At 45.0% G+C, this 19,628-nt stretch overlaps 1 protein-coding gene across 3 annotated transcripts in view; it reads left to right on the top strand.

Moving 5' to 3' along the window:
- Positions 1–19,628, top strand: part of COPB1 (coatomer protein complex subunit beta 1) — a 152,273-nt gene that overhangs the window by 12,107 nt on the left and 120,538 nt on the right. For all 3 annotated transcript variants that reach the window (XM_030201038.1, XM_030201040.1, XM_030201039.1), the window contains exon 3: positions 13,911–14,140. In XM_030201038.1, the coding sequence (XP_030056898.1) occupies positions 13,911–14,140 (230 nt within the window). The remainder of the gene's footprint in view (positions 1–13,910; positions 14,141–19,628) is intronic.

Here is a 19,628-nt window from a genome sequence, read left to right as displayed (position 1 = left end):
CTTTTCTGAGGTATCGATAAGTCTTCACAGACCAGCTGCAGAAATAGCCCAGGGTTTGTGTATTGGGGCAATAAAGTCCCTATCCAAGGGCGCCAAAATGTGTAGTCCTGTCCCTTGCTCCTCGGGAGGGGAAAACATTTCAGCCCTAGTGGCTGGAATAAGAGAGACAATCAGACTTGGATTTGACGCAACCAGTAAACAACCTTTATTGGTATTTCACTAAGCCAATACAAAATAATTGATCTCTCTGCAGCAGGTTGTCACACAGAAAAGCCAGACGCAAAGACTGAATAACAAAAACTGCTCAGCACAACTTTCTCATTTATCATATATATACTGCTGTAAGTTTCATTTCTCCTAAATCATGTGATTTCTCCTAAACTAAGTTATGATCATATATGGATGTTAGTACATAAGTATTGCCATACTTGGAAAGACCAAAGGTCCATCGAGCCCAGCATCCTGTTTCCAACAGTGGCCAATCCAGATCACAAATAACCGGCAAGATCCCAAAAATGAACAAAACATTTTATACTGCTTATCCCAGAAATAGTGAATTTTCCCCAAGTTCATTTAGTAATGATCTATGGACTTTTCCTTTAGGAAGTTGTCCAAACCTTTTTTAAACTCCACTATGCTAACCGCCTTTACCACATTCTCTGGCAATGAATTCCAGAGTTTAATTACACGTTGAGTGAAGAAAGATTTTCTCAGATTCGTTTTAAATTTACTACATTGTAGCTTCATTGCGTGCACCCTAGTCCTAGTATTTTTGGAAAGCGTTAACAGATGCTTCACATCTACCCATTCAACTCCACTCATTATTTTATAGACCTCTATCATATCTCCCCTCAGCCGCCTTTTCTCCAAGCTGAAGAACCCTAGCCGCTTTAGCCTTTCCTGATAGGGAAGTCGTCCCATCCCCTTTATCATTTTCTCGCCCTTCTCTGCACCTTTTCTAATTCCGCTATATCTTTTTTTGAGATGCGGCGATCAGATGTTCCTGTTTCCTTCCATTACACATATATGGTTATATTCTGTTATTTTTTATATGTATACAAAAATGGCAATTTCCTCTATTCTGTCATCCTCTCCTGCTTGTGTTCACATGCACACTTTGTGGCCATTGGCTAATGCCTTATCAGTAACGCGTGCTCCCAGCGTGGAAAACCAGCAAATAAATAATATGAAACACCTGGTGTTCTGCTCTCTGAATACATATTTCTGGTGGAATATCTTAGACTTTGCAGGGTCCTCAGTCTCTCATCACCATCAAGGTTATATCCATGTGTATCTGCCATATATGGGCTGCATAGCCTCAGTTCCTCCTAAGTTTTCACTCTGCTTACATACAGCTGCAGGGAGAAAGTAAAATTATGCTGATGACAGCAAAACTAGGAAATCTGAGGGCTAGCAGGGCCATCTTACAGGCCTAGTATGGGAAGTAATATACACTATTAGTATGTGGGCTCCTACCACCACCTAATTTGTAGGCAGTAGGGACTTACATGCTAAACTTGCACTGATTGGTTAGCGTGCAGCAATGCCTGTGCTCTACCCCCAGACCTGCCACCAGTCCTAAAAAAGTAATTTTATTTTTTAGTAATTGAGTAGAGTGCACACATTCCTAAATTACAATGGAACACCTCGGTGTGCCCTGCAGTAAGCCATTTTTTGCTGTGGTTAGCATGCATTAGTGCTTACTGCAGCTTTGTAAAAGGGCTCTTTAAAATTGTTATAGTATTGCTGGAAGGTAAAGTGAACTCTCCTATTGTATGGTTATGATATTTTGAATTTTTTACACTCTTGGAAGATGCTTAATATCTTTTCAAGTTATTTGTTCTTTTTTTACGATCCTTCTTGCTGAGTCATCTGGAGACTATGTGTGGTGCTTTTTCTTACCAAATGCTGTTTCACAAAATATTTCTGATTTTCAATTGGAGTTGAAGACACTGGATTTAGGCAAGCTTTTGAGCCTAGTTGATAAGACTGTATTAATTGCTTTTGATTATTCCCTACTTTGGTACTTTTTCCTGGGTATAACAAGTGAAACTTCCCCTTTGTGGGTGTTTTATTCTTTGATTCCTTAGCGTCTCTCCGGACCAGCCCAGGATTGGATTGATGGGTTATGCACTCCTTCCAGCAGGTGGAGACTGAGAACTTCTGACTAGAGATCCAATAAGAGCCCTGGCCATGTGACCCTAGATTCAATATTCTCAGTCTCCAGCAGGTGGAAGGAGGTGAGCCGTTAGTCTCTCTCTCTCTCTGTTTTCTTTTGATTTGAGTAAAAAAAAAAAAAAAAAAAACCCCCAAACCAAACCTTGTCTTCTGTGCACCAAGGGACGGTCTTTTGGAGGCTGCGGTCACTAGAGGATTTTCCTGGCCTCGGGGTGCTACACTCGGGGGATCCCGGGACCCTCCCCCTCTTTCCTCCTCTTCCGCGGGTCTCGCAGGGCTCACCCTTTTGACGAGAAGGTGTAGCTTCAGGAAGAGGCAGCCACACTTAAAAACAAAAGTAAACAAGCAAAAGAGGTTTAAATCTCTTTCTTTCCCCTCGGCCCGAACGAGCAGGTCAGCTCTGTCGATGTCTTGAGCGGTGTGCCTTGTGTTTTCCTGTTTACCGCGGTAGAGCAGTTGGCAAAAAAAAAAACGCAGTGGCGCTTCTGCGCTATTGCAGAGAAATTCAAACGTTGTGCAGTCTGCCAGCAGCATGGCGTTGGCGTGCTTGGGATTTATAAATTTTGCATGGTGGTGGACGGCAGCAGCTCCCTCACCTCCAGCCCTCCAGTCAGCTGCGATCTAGTCTGCGCCTTCTGTTCCAGCTGCGAAGTTACCAGCGCCCTCAGTTGTGGTGGGGAGTTCCGCCATTTTGTGAGCACTGCTGATGACTGGGTAGCTCTGGGTTTTTCTCAGGCGTCTGGTAATGCTGCAGTGTCCCTGGTGCGTTCTGGAGGGGCGCAGGAGAGTGGTTTTCCCCCTGAGTTTGTCCACCAGATGTACCAGGCATATTTATTAAAATGTTGGGTGCTGGGGCGGCTTCTGTGGGGATCATTTGTCTAGGCAATTGGCAATTCTAAGAGGCCTAGGGTCACCTGGGACCCGGAGGAGGACTTTGGTTCAGATCTGTATTTGGAGATTCCCTCCCTGGAGGAGGAAGAAGGCTTGGGAGCTATGCACTTAGAGGATCAGGTCTCTTCTGAGACAGGTACAGACCCCTTACATCTGGGAGAAGATCCCTCGGTTGTCCGGATCTTTCATAAGGAAGATGTTCAGGAACTCATTTCCTTGGTGGCCTCCACTCTTCACTTTGAAGAGGAGCAGCCCTTGCTACCAGAGGTCTGTAAGGTGGATTTGCTGGTTAAAGGTATTGGGTCCTCTGGGAGAACCTTTCCTATGCATCGGGATATCATTCAGGCTCAGTGGGATATGCCGGACTCTCCATTTCGCCTGGCCAGGTCCCAGGTTCGCCTTTACCCAGTCCTTGATGACGACAGGTCCCTTCTAAAGGTGCCAGTGGTTGACATGGTGGTCTCAGCAGTTACCAAGCGCAATACTGTTCTGGTAGACTGTGGCACGGCTCTCTGGGATGTCCATGATTGGAGGTTGGTCGCTCTGCTCAAGCAGTTTTGACGTCTCTTCTTTGGCTGTGCAGGCGGCTATCTGTGGCTCCTTGATGGCCAGAACCTGCTTCCGCTGGGCCGAAAGAGTCTTGTATAGGACTTCAGATGATCTGTCTTCCATAGATGCAGAAGTGGCCAGGAATGAGATGGGGTTTGCCTTCTTGGCGGATGCCTTGTGTGATTTGCTGAGAGCTTCCTCTAAGATCATGGCTTTGGGGGTTGCAGCCCAGCCCATCGCTCCCTTTGGTTGTGGGGTGGGTCGGCAGATGCGGCCTCTAAATTAGTCTTGCATGGGAACGGGGAGCCCTTGGGGACGGAAGCAGTTCCTGCGGGGTTCCCGTGGGGACGGAAGCAGTTCCTGTGGAAGTGTATGCTGCACTTGTGCCAGCCTCTCATCTAACGAGTACCAAGTTCTTTGAGTTCTGTCTCCTCCTCCTCCTCTTTGCTTTAACAGCACACAAGCGAAAAGTCTCCATTAAGGAGGTGGTAGAGATACAAACGGTGATGAAATTCAAAAAGGCATGGGATAAACATAGAGGATCTCTAATTGAAAATGGAAGTTATAAAAAAACTAAACTAAATGGGTGCATGTGTGTGAATGTGTAGAGTGACACTTAGATGGTGACTCTGGCAGTGATGAACTAGGGCCAATACCGGGAGACCTGTATGGTCTGTGTCTCATATATGTGTAGAGTGACACTTAGATGGTGACTCTGGCAGTGATGAACTAGGGCCAATACCGGGAGACCTGTATGGTCTGTGTCTCATATATGGCAGTCTGGTTTAAGATGGGCTGGAAAGGGCTTAGGCAGCAACTTTAGTGGCTGGAACATGAGGATAGTGCTGGACTGACATTTACGGTCTGTGTTCAGCAAATGGGAAGATGAATAGGCTGGAGTGGGCTTCGAGGGTAACTCCAGCAGTTGGAACATAAGGATAGGGCCAGGCGGACTTCTATGATCTATGTCCCAGAAACGCCACAGAAAGGCCATAATCAAGTATATAATATCACATTCATTGTTGATTTAATCATGAATTGATTTATGTCTATTGGGCAGACTGGATGGATCGTTCCGGTGTTTATCTGCTGTCATTTACTATGTTACTATTAATCCTCTCTGCTCCTGGGCTGATGCGCAGACCTCAGCTCTGACATAGGCATGAACATCAGATGTCACCTGAACTACTGGTGTGTGCATTTGGCGATCTCTTAGCACACAGTGCCAGTGATTCAGAGAAGTCTTACATGTTCACCAGAGTGTTCCAACTAACATCCCTTCCTTGCCTGTAGTGCTGCAGCTTGAACCCAGAGAGAGATTGAGAGAGCAGACAGGTTTTTTTTTTTTTTTAAATGTACCATTAAATTCTTGTGGGACTGGGTGGAGACGGGTTAGATTCCAGCGGGGATGGGTTGGATTTCTGTCCCCGTGCAACTCTGTACTCCAAATCTAAGTTGAGTAAGTTTTTCCCTTCAGGGGTTCCTTTTTGTTTGGAGAGGAATTGGATAAGTTGGTGCATAGTTTGGGTGATACCAAGGTCCTCGCCTCCCAGAAGATAGGCCTCGGTCTGCTGGTAGGGGTTCCCTGTCGGGACGGGTGCGTGACTTTCACCTTTTTCGGTTCAGTCGTGGGGCTTAGGCCCAGAGGTCTAGTTTTTTTCAGAGGACACTGTCTTTTCGGGGCTCTCGCCGTGGGGGACGGGACTCCGGTGCCTTTTTCCATTCCTCTTCCTGTCCTTCCCAATGAAGGTGCGTGGGCCTCTCCTCTGATTCCCGTGGGAACTCAGCTGTCACAGTTTCTTCAGGGGTAGGCCCAGATTATTATGGATCAGTGGGTGTTGGAGGTTATTTGTGATGGGTACACCTTAGAATTTGCGTGGCCTCTCTTAGATGCCTTTCTGGAGTCTCCCTGCTGGTCTTGCCTCAAGGCAGGAGTGGTCCAGGACACTCTAGTGAGACTTTTGGATCTTCAGGCTATTTGCCTAGTTCCTTCCTCAGAAGTCTGGCAGGGCCATTACTCCATTTACTTTGTAGTCCCAAAGAAGGACGGTTCCTTTTGTCCAATATTAGATCTCAAGGCAGTCAATCGTGCCCTCGGAATCCCCAGTTTTTGGATGGAGACCTTCCAGTCAGTGATTGTCGCAGTACAGTCAGGAGAGTTTCTGATGACGGACCTGACAGAGGCTTATCTGCACATTCCAATCCGCCCTATTCACCAAAGGTTCCTTTGGTTTGCGATTCTCTGCCAACACTTCCAGTTTCAAGCACTTCCCTTTGGTCTGGCCACAGCTCCTCGCACGTTCACCAAGGTCATGGTAGTGGTTGCTGTGGCGCTCAGGAAGGAGGGCATCTTGGTGCATCTGTATTTGGACGACTGGCTAATCCTTGCAAAATCATATCAGGAGAGTTTGCAGGTCATGGCTCGGGTGGTCCAGTTCTTGCAGTCCCTTGGTTGTGTGGTCAACTTTGCCAAGAGCCGCCTGGTGCCCTTGTAGTCATTGGAGTACTTGGGTGTATCCTTTGACACGTCGCAGGGATGGATCTTTCTTCCTCCGAGCAGAATTCTCAAGTTACAGTCTCGGGTCCAGGGACTGTTGTGCTAGCATGTCCCTGGGACTATCTGCAAGTGCTGGGCTCCATGGCAGCGACAATAGAGTTAGTACTATGGACCAGTGCACACATGAGGCCTGTCTAAGTTTCTCTCCTGTCCAGATGGTCTCCCCAGACGGACTCCCTTCTATTGAGGTTGCCACTGTGGTCCCGTGAGCACAGCAGTCTCTTCTGGTGGCTGCGGGCAGGCAGTCTCACCAAGGGGATGCCGCTGGATACGCCCCAGTGGATGATGATGATGACAGATGCCAGCCTCAAGGGCTGGGGAGCCCACTGCTTGAGATTTGCTCAGGGCCTTTGGTCACCCCTGGAGCAGTCCCTGTCGATCAACTTGTTGGAAATCAGGGCGATACGGCTGGCTCTGGAGGCGTTTCATCCCCTGTTGGTAGGCATGGTGGTTCATATTCTTTCGGACAACGCCATGGCAGTGGCTCATGTCAGTCGCCAGGGGGGATGAGAATTCACCTGTTGCAGCTGGAAACTGCAAAGCTCATGGCTTGGGTGGAATGTTATCTGACCATCATCTCAGCCTCCCATGTAGCAGGAGCGGAGAACGTGCAGGCGGATTTCCACAGCCGTCACACCCTCGGCCCAGGGGAATGGTCTCTAAGCCCACAGGTATTTCAGCTGATCATGGACCAATGGGGGCTTCCCCTAATGGATCTCTTCGCCACAAGCTGCAACACAAACGTCCCCTGCGTCTTCAGTCGAGATCCCAAGGCAAAAGGGATAGTGCTCTTCTTCAGAAGTGGCCTCCCGGTCTTCTCTATGCGTTTCTTCTGTGGCCTCTCTTGGGGCACCTCATTCAAAAGATCGAAGCGCATCGTGATCCTTGTGGCTCCGGATTGGCCTCGCAGACCGTGGTTCGCAGACCTCAAATGTCTTCTGTCCGCCCCTCCTCATCTTCTTTTGGTTCAGTATGACATTTTGGTACTGGGTCCGATTCCTCATCCAGACCCAGCTTGATTTTGTCTTACAGCCTGGCTCTTGAACGGGCCCGTTTGTTCAAGAGGGGTTACTCTTCTCAGATGATTTCTACTATGCTTCGGTTGCGGCGTCGGTCTATGTCTCTGAACTATGCTAGAACTTGGTGGATTTTCGAGGTGTGGTGTGTGGACCGTGACATTTCTCCCTTCTATGCATCGCTGGCAGAGATGTTGGATTTTCTGCAGCTCAGTTTTGATAAAGGCTTGGCTCTCGCTTCCCTTTGAGCTATTGTCTTTCTGTTCTCTTAAGGATTTAACGCTCAAGATAGTATTTTGGTAGCCATTGCCTTGGCAAGGCGCGTGTTAGATTTGCAAGCTTTCTCCTGCAGATCTCCTTTTTTTGGGACAGGTAGTTTTGCGTCCGGTGCCTTCTTTCCTTCCTAAAGTGGTTTCGCGTTTTCATATTTCCCAGTCGGTGGTCTTGCCAGTTCTGGGCTCTTCCTCAGGTACGGAAGACCAAAGGAAGTTGTGCATGTTGGATATTAAGAGGGTGCTTGAGTTCTGTCTGAAAGCTATGGAGGAGTTCCAACACTGAGACCACCTCTTTGTGCTTCTTGGAGGTTCTTGCATAGGTTTGGCGGCTTCGAAGCCCACTATTTCCAGGTGGCTTAAAGAAATGATAGTTTCTGCTTACCTTGTCGGAAAATCTGTCCCGGAAGGGGTCAAGGGGCACTCCACTAGGGGGCAAGCAGCTTCTTGGATGGAGAGATGTTTGGTGCCACCCGCAGACATTTGTACGGTGGCAACTTGGGCGTCTTTACATTCCTTTTCTAAGCATTACAGGCTAGACGTACAGTGTTGACAGGAAGTGGTCTTTGCAACGAGGGTTCTCATGGCTGCCTTGCTGGGGTCCCTCCCTTACGTGTACTGCTTTGTTACTTCCCATCAGTCCAATCCTGGGCTGGTCTGGAGAAAAGCTAAGGAAGGAGAAATTAGGTCTTACCTGCTCAATTGCTTTCCTTTTAGTCCTTCCAGACCGGCCCAGGTCCCTCCCGTGTTCATTGCAGAGTGGTTATTTGGGTATAGTACCGGTGAGTAGTTGGTTTGTTTGGTTTGTCGTTGGTTATGGATAAGCGTTCTAGGACGATGCTGATCTGTGCGTTTACAGTTAAAACATTTTTTTTATTAATAATAAGAAAGTAAGAATCAAAGGTGAAAGTGGATTGCCATACAACTCAGGTCGGGTTGTGTTTGACCAGTTGTGACACAGTCCTCCTGTGGCTATTGTTGCACGTTAATTGCAGTGCTTTCATGGCTGATCCGATTTGTGCTTTGTTAGTCATATACTGAATCTGGGGTCACGTGGCTAGGGCTCTTATTGACTCTCTAGAGTCAGAAGTTCTCAGTCTCCACCTGCTGGAAGGAGTGCATAACCCATCAGTCCAATCCTGGGCTGGTCCGGAGGGACTAAAGGAAAGCAAATTAGCAATGAAGACCTAATTTCTTCTTAAGTCATTCTGGTCTCCCTGTTCTTAATTACAAATCCAAGCAACCTTCAAGAGCTGCTTCTATTTGCAACAGCTACGCTGCCTCTCTCCTTACATCGAGAAGGTAAATCTTAATCTCAGTTGTGCATGTTATGATAACATCAAGACTGGATTACTGCAATGCACTATACAATGGTCTGACTACAAAGGGTCTACACCAGCTCCAGTTGATTCAGAATGCAGCAGCAAGACTCATAGAAGGTTGCAAGCAACGTGACCACATCACACCATTTTTGCAAAAACTTCACTGGCTACCAGTACAATACTGGGCTAAATTTAAAACTCTATGTCTGATCTTCAAGGCCTTGAAAGGAAATGGCCCTGAGTACCTGAACAATAGGATGATCCTCCACACACCGCCAAGGACACTAAGGTCCTCCCAAGGACTCTCACTAACCACACCCTCTCCAAAAGACATTACACGATGTGATACCCGCAAGCGAGCCTTCGCCGGAGTAGCCCCTCTTGAATGTACTGCCTGAAAGGCTCCGCTTAACACAAGACTATCTCTACTTCAGGAAGCAGGTGAAAGCTTGGCTCTTCAACCAGGCCTTTAATGGAAGAAGTAACTAACTTGTTAGTCTCGCTCACACACACACACACACAAGGAGTGACTTGGGCTGCACATACTGCAGCAGGACATGTTTATCCATTCCTACCCTAGCTGAGAATATTTAGCAATCTCTCTGACCTCATGTGCAACTTCCTTTAAATCAATCACCTTGCTTTCTAACTCTTCCTACTTTCTTACCTATTTATATGTTACTTCTTTGCTTTACTACTACTACTATTTAGCATTTATATAGAGCTACCAAGCGTACGCAGCGCTGAACAAACACCTTCACTATCAATTATAATACCTTATTACATATTGTGTTGACATTGAAAGTAGTACACCATGCCATACTTTGTATTGTATTTGAATATTTTTACTGCTGTAATTGCCTATTGCTCATGTTTGATCTATTCTTACTGTACATTGCTTTGAGTGAATTCCTTCAAAAAGGTGGTAAATAAATTGTAATAAATAAGTACATTGAAAATGCTTTGGAAAAGGTGGTATAGTAAATGTAATATTAAATTAAACTATATATTACTACTTCACAGCAAAACATACATAAGTAAAGAGCATACAAATGACATTACAGCAAAAGTAAAACATCAGATTGAGACTTACCTTCAAAGTCTTGTGTAAACAAGTAAGCCTGCAGCTTTATTCAAAAGGATGAAAAAAAAAAACTTTTTCAAATCCATTTTAACAGGCCAAGAGTTGCACAGGTACTGATAATAGACCCATATTGGAAGAGCGCAAAGACCAAACATGATCATGAATATAACTTAAAGACAGGACGTCCTCATACAGACATTTGAAAACTAAGGCTAGGATCTTAAATCGAATACAGATGCAAACAGGGAGCCACTGCAGAGATCTTAATTGAAACAAAGAAAAATGTAGACAGTAAAGACCATATGGCCTGTCCAGTCTACCCATCCATGCCATCTACTGTCCCTATCATCCCCTTAGAGATCCTATGTCCAAAGCTCTCTTGAATTCAGATACTGTTTTCATCTCCACCACTTCCACTGGGAAGCAGTTCCATGAATTCACCTCCCTTTCCTTGAAGTAGTATTTCCTCAGGTTACTTCTGAGTCTATCCCCTTTTACCTTCATCCTATGCCCCCTTGTTCAAGAGCTTCTTTTCAATTGAAAGAGACTCCTTTCTTGTTCATCTATGCCGTGTAGGTATTTAAATGTCTCTCTCATATCTTCCCTCTCCTGCCTTTCTTCCAAAATATGCATATTAAGATCTTTAAGTCTGTCCACATACGCCTTATAATGAAGACCACTGACCATTTTAGTAGCTGCCCTCTGCACCGACTCCATCCTGTTTATATCTTTTTGAAGGTGCAGTCTCCAGAATTGTACACAATATTCTAAATGAAGTCTCACCAGAATCTTATAAAGAGGTATCATCACCTCCTTCTTCCTACTAACCATTGCTCTCTCTATGCATCCAAGCATCCTCCTAGCTTTCGCCGTTGCCTTTTCTACCTGTTTGACCACCTTATGATCAGAAAACTATTGATGATAACAGTGGCGTAGCAAGGGGGGGGGCGGTCCGCCCCGGGAGTCAGCTCAAGGGGGGTGCTCCCTGCTAGCTCATCACCCCCAGACCCAGTGCCTACCCTCAGCTCCGTCCAGCCAGCTCCCGCATCCTACCTTTAAAGAAATCTCGGAAGCCTTGGTGCGGCGCAGCGCCTCGCGCCTGGATGTAAAAGAAGTGTGGTTCGTCTCATCGGGCCTTCCCTCACTCTGTCCCACCCTCCGCTGACGCAACTTCCTGTTTCTGCAAGGGCGGGACAGACAGAGTGAGGGAAGGCCCGATGAGACGATCCACACTTCTTTTACATGCAGGCCCGAGACGCTGCGCCTCACCTCGCCTCCCCACGGCTTCTGAGATTTCTTTAAAGGTAGGGTGCGGGAGCTGGTTGGACGGAGTCGAGGGGGGGGGGTGTCATCGTGCTGTACCCGGGGGTACAACGGCGAACCGCCCGGACGGCAGCCCCCCTTGCTACGCCACTGGATGATAAACATATTTGGGAGACAAACTATGTATCCTAAGAAATGGCCCATAAAAATGAGATTCTGTCTTAAACTGAATCTAATATTGATTATAAATAATCTTAATTTAGATTTAAATGATTTTAGGGCATCACAGGACATTATTATACAAGAAACTTTAGGGTTTCCCTTAGGATAAACTCCTATGGTATGTCCACACTATAAAGGTGCAAAGCCATGCACCCAATATGCCAAATTATGTGCAAAGTGTAATAAAAATGTCAACGCACAAAAATAAATTTAAAAAATCTGTATGTAAAGCAAAAAAGGCAATCGCTTATGTGACACAGCGCTGACATAACAATGCAAAAAACTATACCACCTGACGTCCACAAAGGTTCTTCAACAGCTGAAATGCTCTCAAGATGTAAAAGGCATTTGTCCACTGACATTGGTATATATTCTTTGGTTACTGAAATACATTCAGGAGGTTGGAATCATTTATGCACTTTGAAGAAGTTTAAAGATTAGTTGTGAACTATGATGCCATGGCAGGGAAACCACCTGTTTCTGGTGTTAAAAGTCCTTAATCAGATGCTACAAGTCTTTCCAGAGCACACCAATACTGTAGCCATACACGTCATACAGAGCACAGCCGTGCTTATCTGCTTTACAGCGGATAGCTGTCCATGGGGATAAAACGACCGCACCTAGAATATTGGGTTCAATTCTGGTCGCCGTATGTCAAAAAAGATATAGTGGAATTAGAAAAGGTGCAGAGAAGGGCGACGAAAATGATAAAGGGGATGGGACAACTTCCGTATGAGGAAAGGCTAAAGCAGCTAGGGCTCTTCAGCTTGGAGAAAAGGCGGCTGAGGGGAGATATGATAGAGGTCTGTAAAATAATGAGTGGAGTTGAACGGGTAGATGTGAATTGTCTGTTCACGCTTTCCAAAAATACTAGGACTAGGGGGCATGCGATGAAGCTACAATGTAGTAAATTTAAAACGAATCGGAGAAAAATTTTCTTCACTCAGTATAATTAAACACTGGAATTCGTTGCCAGAGAATGTGGTAAAGGCGGTTAGCTTAGCGGAGTTTAAAAAAAGGTTTGGACGGCTTCCTAAAGGAAAAGTCCATAGACCGTTATTAAATGGGGAAAATCCACTATTTCTGGGATAAGCAGTATAAAATGTTTTGTTCTTTTTTGGGATCTTGCCAGGTATTTGTGATCTGGATTGGCCACTGTTGGAAGCAGGATGCTGGGCTTGATAGACCTTTGGTCTTTCCCAGTATGGCAATACTTATGTACTTATAAGAGAGATTCGCATGGGCCATTTTTCAGTATATATAGTTTCTCACAAATATTTTTGTTGTTGATGGTATATTTTGAATTGGGAGTTTCTTTCCCTTTGGTTGCATTGATATGATCAGTAAATGCCATTCTAATATTCAGGGTTGGAAAAATTGGAGGCACTAAGCGACCTGGCATCTAAAACTGGTAGGCTAGAACTTGGGCTGGTTGCTGTAGGCAAACCTGTATTATTGGGGGAAAGAGGAGGATGTGGAATAGGCAGAAGGGGGTGAAAGAAATGGGATTGGGAGGCGAGGGTAGGCGAGAGCAAAGAAATGTGAAATAGAGAAAAATTAAGCTAAAATAAGTCAAATATTACAGGGCTAAACATTCAGAAACTGCCTTACTCCTAAAAGGTTTTGGTTGGCATTTAAGCTTTTTAGTATGCTAAAAGGAGCATTTTGATATGACATCTAACTTTTAGCCATGAACATTTTTGCTTTGTTCCATTATGGCAGAAAAATGTCTTAAGTTTTTTTGAACAAACAAATCCCATCCACGACATGCCCCTTGTTATTTGGATGTATTGCAAAGAAAAATGTCTTAAAAATAGATTTCAAAAATAACAATTTGGACAGAAAAACGCCCGGCAGCCGTTTTGTGCCAGTTTTTGGATGTTTTCCTGTTTCGAAAATGAACCCCTAAGTCTAAAAAAAATAAAAACAAAAAAGAAAGCAGTGCACAAAAGGTAAGAAAGAAGAGCTGCAGCTTACAATTGTATCACTAGATGGTTATGAGAGTGTGGGACTGAAGACATTTTAGGTTCATTTATAAATTATCAGTCTTCTGTGTGTTTGGTAGATTTTGCTACGTTAAACCCCTTGGAGTCGCTCATAAATTGAGTCTGGCATGTTTATCAGTCTTTCTCTTATCTGTGGTTCTCGCATGAAAAGAATGTACACCAGGCCGCTTGTATGAGAATTAAAGAACATTGTTGGTTTTAGGGGTGGGAGGCTATTAGAAACAAGACATCTTTCCTAAATTTTCAGTTAGGATACAGAAGAGTTTTATAAATAAGTGTGGTATGCCTTTTATGTGAATAACATATTTTGTACAATATTTGGCTATGGGGTTGTTAAGGCAAAGAAAAAGGGGGAGGAGGAAGAGAAAAAGATAATGGTATTGCATGTTCGTTGTTTTGGTTATATTAAAAAGATTGATATAAACTAAAGAACCTCATCAGCTTGCAGTATATGATCCAAACATTTTGGTCCTCTTAGATATAAATTTTGTTTCCTTATTCCAGTTATGATGCTTTTTTCTGACTTAACCTGACATTATGTTCACAACAGAAAAGGGAGATGTAAAGTCAAAGACAGAAGCCTTGAAGAAGGTCATTATCATGATCTTGAATGGTGAAAAGCTGCCTGCGCTTCTGATGACCATTATTCGCTTTGTTCTACCTTTGCAAGATCACACCATCAAAAAACTGCTGCTAGTCTTTTGGGAGATTGTTCCCAAAACAACTCCAGATGGCCGTCTATTACAGGAAATGATACTAGTATGTGATGCCTACAGAAAGGTAAATGTGTTCGACAAACTGAGTAAAAGGTTTGCACAAAGGCACTTAGTCAAGGTGCAAATTCACAATATAATACATTGTAAACAAATAGTATCTCTTTATTTTAGTGATGTAGGTTAGTTATGGAGATTTTTTTTTTCTTTGTCCATAGGCAGTGAAAAGGCTACAGGTCTTTTGACTTGATAAGCACACAGGAGTTGCAGGCCAGTTGCCTATTTTCAGTTTGTGTCAAAGCAGAAATATTTAACCTGAACTGAAGACAGGAAGGTCAGGTTTTTGTTTGTGAAGGATACTAAGGTGCCTAAACTCTGTGTAGCTAGGGTAAGTCTTATTTACAGAAGCAATTCAGTTCCAGAAGTGAGCTATAGTTTATTTTTAGTGTGTCTTGCTTAAAGATGTAAATATCATTTAGAAAAATGCCTGCTTAAACCATTATTACATTGGCTAAAGTGTTACTTTGAGATGAACACATAATTACTGCACTGGGACGAAAGCCTCCAATGTCCTACTGTAATCCGGCTTTTCAGATTGGGGCAGTTTAAACCCAGAGGGGCTGATGCAAAAAGCTTTGCATTAGAGACGGCTCAGCGCATGACTCAACAGCAAATATTTCGCTCAAAAACTAAGGCAGCATGCTGTAAGCAATGAGCATGCAGATTACTGTCTCATTAAAATTGTGGCAGTTATCTGCAGCTCATTGCAAAATGTCATTCTTCCTGTCGGTGTGTGAGCAGTGATTGGCTCAGGCACTGACAGTACGGGTGATATTTTAAAAACAAACTAATGCCTAACTGCTGGCATTAGTATCAGCCCCTGACCTGACCTCGTTTCCCTGACTCAAAAAAAAAAATCCTTGGTGTCTTGTGAACCCTCCTCCCCCCCCACAAACCCCTCACAAGGGTATTCCTGTCTCAGTGACTCAACCCCCCCCCCCCTTCATTGTCTAGTGGCACCCTCTCTTTCCTCCTCCCCCTACTTAAAAAAATATTCCCTGGTGTCTAGTGGTACTCACCTGAACCTGTCGTACCTTAAAAGGTAGGACTAATGCCCAATTGCTCTTGCTTCCAGTGCCACTATCTTGAAAAATGGTGCCCTGCCCCTCGTGATGTATCCTGGGGTGCACTGGGTGGGGCCAGTTTGCCAAATAAGGCAAGATGGCAGCGCGTGAGGCAAGAGCAAGTGGGCATCACTCTTGCCTTTTAAAATATGATGGAGGGAGGGGTTGGAGGTACTTGGGGGAGGGGTCAGGTGGATGCCACCAGGGATTATTTTTAGAGGGAGGGTGTTGCTAGATGCTAGGGAGTTGGGGGGGGGGGGTTGTCCGGGGATACCTGTGGGAAGGGTCAGAGGGAGGGATAAGACTGATTCACCCAGTACCTGCTTACCACACCTTAGTGAAAGGGCCTCTCTAAAATGGTTTTAACTTGCTTCATGAAGAGCACATTGTAGAAACATAAAATGCAGCCACCTTTAAGATGTTTGACACTCATTTTGGTGTTCGGTGTGCATGATTGTTACTAAATGGAAGAGGAGAAGGTCCAAAGTTATTTTTACCTAACCAGTTACTCTGCCATTAAAACAGCTTGGAGTGGAAGAGTAGCCTAATGGTTAATGCAGTGAGCTGAGACCCTGGGGATCTGGATTTGATTCCCTTGTGATCCTGGGCAAGTCATTCAACCCTCTTATTGCCCTAGGTAAAAATAAGAAACAAAAAAAAACAAATGAAGAAAAACATACACATCTTAGATTGTGACCCCAGTAGGGACAGAGAATATATCCTTTTTGTTTTTGAAAATATCTTTATTGATTCATAGATGCAATTAAAGACCATAACAAGTAACACCTTCACTGCACCACACTGTTTCCTCACAAGTGCCAGCAATAATATCTACAGTTGTTTCTATCTCCCTGATCAGTGTTATATTTACAGCATGGTACTAAAAAAAAAAACACCCATGACTTTTTCAAATTACAACTTACAATTCCCCCCCCCCCCCCCCCCACACTGTCATTAAGATTTCATTCTCTGCCCTTCCAGGCTCCAAACAAAGATCACCTTCTTCCTCTCCGGTACACTCACCAATCGGAAGGCACAATTCTACCCTTTACCTGCAGCAAGTAAAGGATCTGACAACGCCATTGCATTTTCTAATACTCTGCCCCATATTTCTCTGTATGGCCCCACTCTGACAGATGTCTTGAGCTTGAATGTCTCCCACACCCAGCTGGCCATGTCCCTCATCAGGCTCATCCACATTGTCAGTAGAGGAGGCGTCTTATCTACCCAAGTTATCAGAATACATTTTTTAATCAAGATAGTAGCTACTAATATAAACTTACACTGGGCCTCAGTTAACCCCTGTTCTCTCAAGCCTGCCGAACTGCCCAGAAAAGTCACCAAGTATGTCCAATCTAACTCGTTTTGCACTGTGTGTTCAATCTGTTTTAGAGCTCCCCTCCAGAACTCTGCCAGCTTTGGGCATTCCATAAACTAATGTAGCAGTGTACCCACATGCGCCCCACATTTCACACACAGGTCTTCAGACCAGAGCCCCATCGCTTTTCCTTTTGCCTTGGAAATATGTACTCTATGTAGAACACGGAACTGAATATCTTGCAGTGCCACATTCGGTGTAAGACTGCTTAGCTCCCCAAATACCCTTCCCAAGTCCTCCACTGATACCGTGTCTCCTATATCAGTACTTAATTTGTGCGCTAACTGTTGTAGATGCGGGGCCTTCTTATTGTCTCGGATTAGTTGATGCCACTGGGACAACTTATTCAAGGTATATGGCAATTGCAAGAACACAGAGTCTAGTTTCCCAAACACCACAAGTTTCCTGTTTCGTTGCTCAAGGGACAACACATAGTCTCGGGCTTGTAAAAAAGCAAAGAATTGGGAACTGGGGATATTCCATGCGCGCCTGATCTGTTCAAACGCTAGGAAAGATTGCCCTCCCACTCGTCTCAAATCTCCTATGTACCTACACCCCTTCGATCTCCACTCCCGAAAAACAGATGCCCCTATTCCCACTGGAAAGGCCGGGTTACTGGTCAAGGATCCATTCCCCCCCCCCCCCCCCCCCCCCAACTCTCCACCACTTCCAAGCCCTTCTCAATGCTATCAGGTATGGATTCCTCCCAATCTCTCCGGATCTGTCTGTTCGGGTCGCATCCATAAACACAAACGGATCTATGGGGTGACACCAGCTCCTCAAAAAATCAGCCGGTGTAAAGGTCCCCGCTCCCGGTTGCAACTCATGCAACCAGCGCATTAAAGCTGCCACATTATAGGCCCTAACATCTGGCAACCGGGTCCCCCCTGCGCTTTATCCATCGCCAGTTTGGTAAATGAAATTCTAGGTCGCTTCACATGCCATATAAATGATGTAACAATATTGCAATACTGGGTTTCCTCTGTTTTGTGGATCCATAGCGTCACCATCTGGAGTGGATAAAGAACCTTGGGGAGAAGCACCATTTTTGTTAAGGCCGCTCGCCCCATAAAACTGACTGGCAAATCTTTCCATTTCCCGCACAGCTTCTTAATGGCATCCAGTCTCTCCATCACATTTTTCTTGTACACCCAGGACACATTCGCACTTAGGTAAATCCCCAAGTATTTAATCCCCTCCTTAGCCCATGCCAGGGGAAAATCCAGGGACCCTGTACACTTACAAGGATTGCTGATCGGCAGAGCCTCAGACTTCCCAAAATTAATACTTAAACCTACAAACTCTCCAAACTCCTGAATAATCTCCATTGCTCTGAATATTCCAGCCGATGCCTTATCAATGAATAACAACATATCATCTGCAAACATGTTTATTCGATATTCCTTTCCTCCCACTCGCACGCCGGTCAAATTGGGCTCTTGTCTAATTTTAGCCGCCAGCGGTTCAAGAGTAAGAATAAACAGGAGAGGGGACAACGGACAACCCTGTCTAGTGCCACCCCCGAGGCGTACTATTGGTGTTAACATGTCATTGATCATAATTTGGGCAGTGGGATTGCTGTATAGAGCCCAAACCCAGTCCAAGAACTCACCCTCAATCCCAAACTTTCTGAGTACCCAGAACAAATAATCCCAAATGACTTTGCCGAATGCTTTTTCAGCATCCAGGCTGGCCAGTATCTTGTTCCCGGCTTCTTTGCTACCCTCCAACAACATTCGACTAACCTTCAAAACATTGGCAGAGGCATACCATCCCTTCACAAAACCCACCTGGTCACTATGAACCAAATACGGCACCACCTCTCCCAACCATGCCACCAATACTGCTGCCAGAATCTTAATGTCTTGGTTTAACAGAGAAATAGGACGGTATGAGCCCACCAACTCTGCATCCTTGCCCGGTTTTAGCAGTACTGTAATGTATACATAGTTCAACGTAGTACCCATGTTCCTTGAAGCACGTACCTCCTCACACATGGCCACAAACGATGGTACAACCTCATTCTGCAGGACCTTACAAAACTCCGTCCCCAGCCCATCTGGTCCAGGAGCTTTGGCTAGTTTTAGCTGTTTTATAACCCTCTGCACTTCCTTCCCCTGAATTGGGCCATTCAAACCTGCCACTTGGTCCTCCGTCAAAATTGGCAATTGAAGCCCTTCAAAGAACTTCTCATACCTTTGTTCCGGGAATTTTCCTTTCGCGTACAGAGCGGAGTAGAAATTAACAAACTCCTTCTGGATCTCTTCTCGCCCCGACTGAGCTACACCTCGCTCATTTTTTTTATTTTACTAATGTAACTCTTTCCAGATCTTTGCCTGACCATGGACGCTAATAATTTTCCAGTTTTGTTGCCCCATCTGTGCATAAGGTATTTATAAAGCCGATCATCATATAACGCCCTTGCCTGCAGCACTGCTTGCGCTTGTTTCCTAACCTCCATATGCACTTTTCTGTGTGCCTCAGATGGGGAAAGCACAAGATCTCTCCTCGCTCCCTTCAATTTTACCATAAAAGTTTGAAGCTCCCTTTCCTGTTGCTTAGTAATAGCCGCGGTGTGTGCCATTATTTTACCACGCACCATTGCCTTCGCTGCTTCCCAGAAAATTCTCTCGTTAACTGGTTGATCCTTATTCTCCTCTATATAGTCCGCCCATGCTTGCTTTAGATACTTACAGAAATTTTGATCTTGGTATAGAGTGGGGTTCATACGCCACCTATTTGTCCCTGACTTCTCGCCCCATCTGAGTTGAACTCGTACTAAAGCATGATCGGATATGACCAATTCTCTGATTTCCGCCCGGTTTGCCAGTCTTACCAAGGAATGGCTCAAGAGCACATAATCAAGGCGTGCATGGACCCCGTATGGGTGGGAAAAGAATGTATACTCCTGTTCCTCTAAGTGAAGCATTCTCCATATATCTATGACTTCCAGTTCGGTAACCATGAGATGCACACCCTTCCCCTCATGGTCTTTACCCGCTGTCTTTGGTGGTTTACAATCTATAAGTGGATTGCTAGTGATGTTGAAGTCA

Source organism: Microcaecilia unicolor, chromosome 4 (genome assembly GCF_901765095.1).
Source record: "Microcaecilia unicolor chromosome 4, aMicUni1.1, whole genome shotgun sequence".
NCBI lineage: Eukaryota > Metazoa > Chordata > Amphibia > Gymnophiona > Siphonopidae > Microcaecilia > Microcaecilia unicolor.
This window is presented reverse-complemented; position numbering and strand designations above follow the sequence as displayed.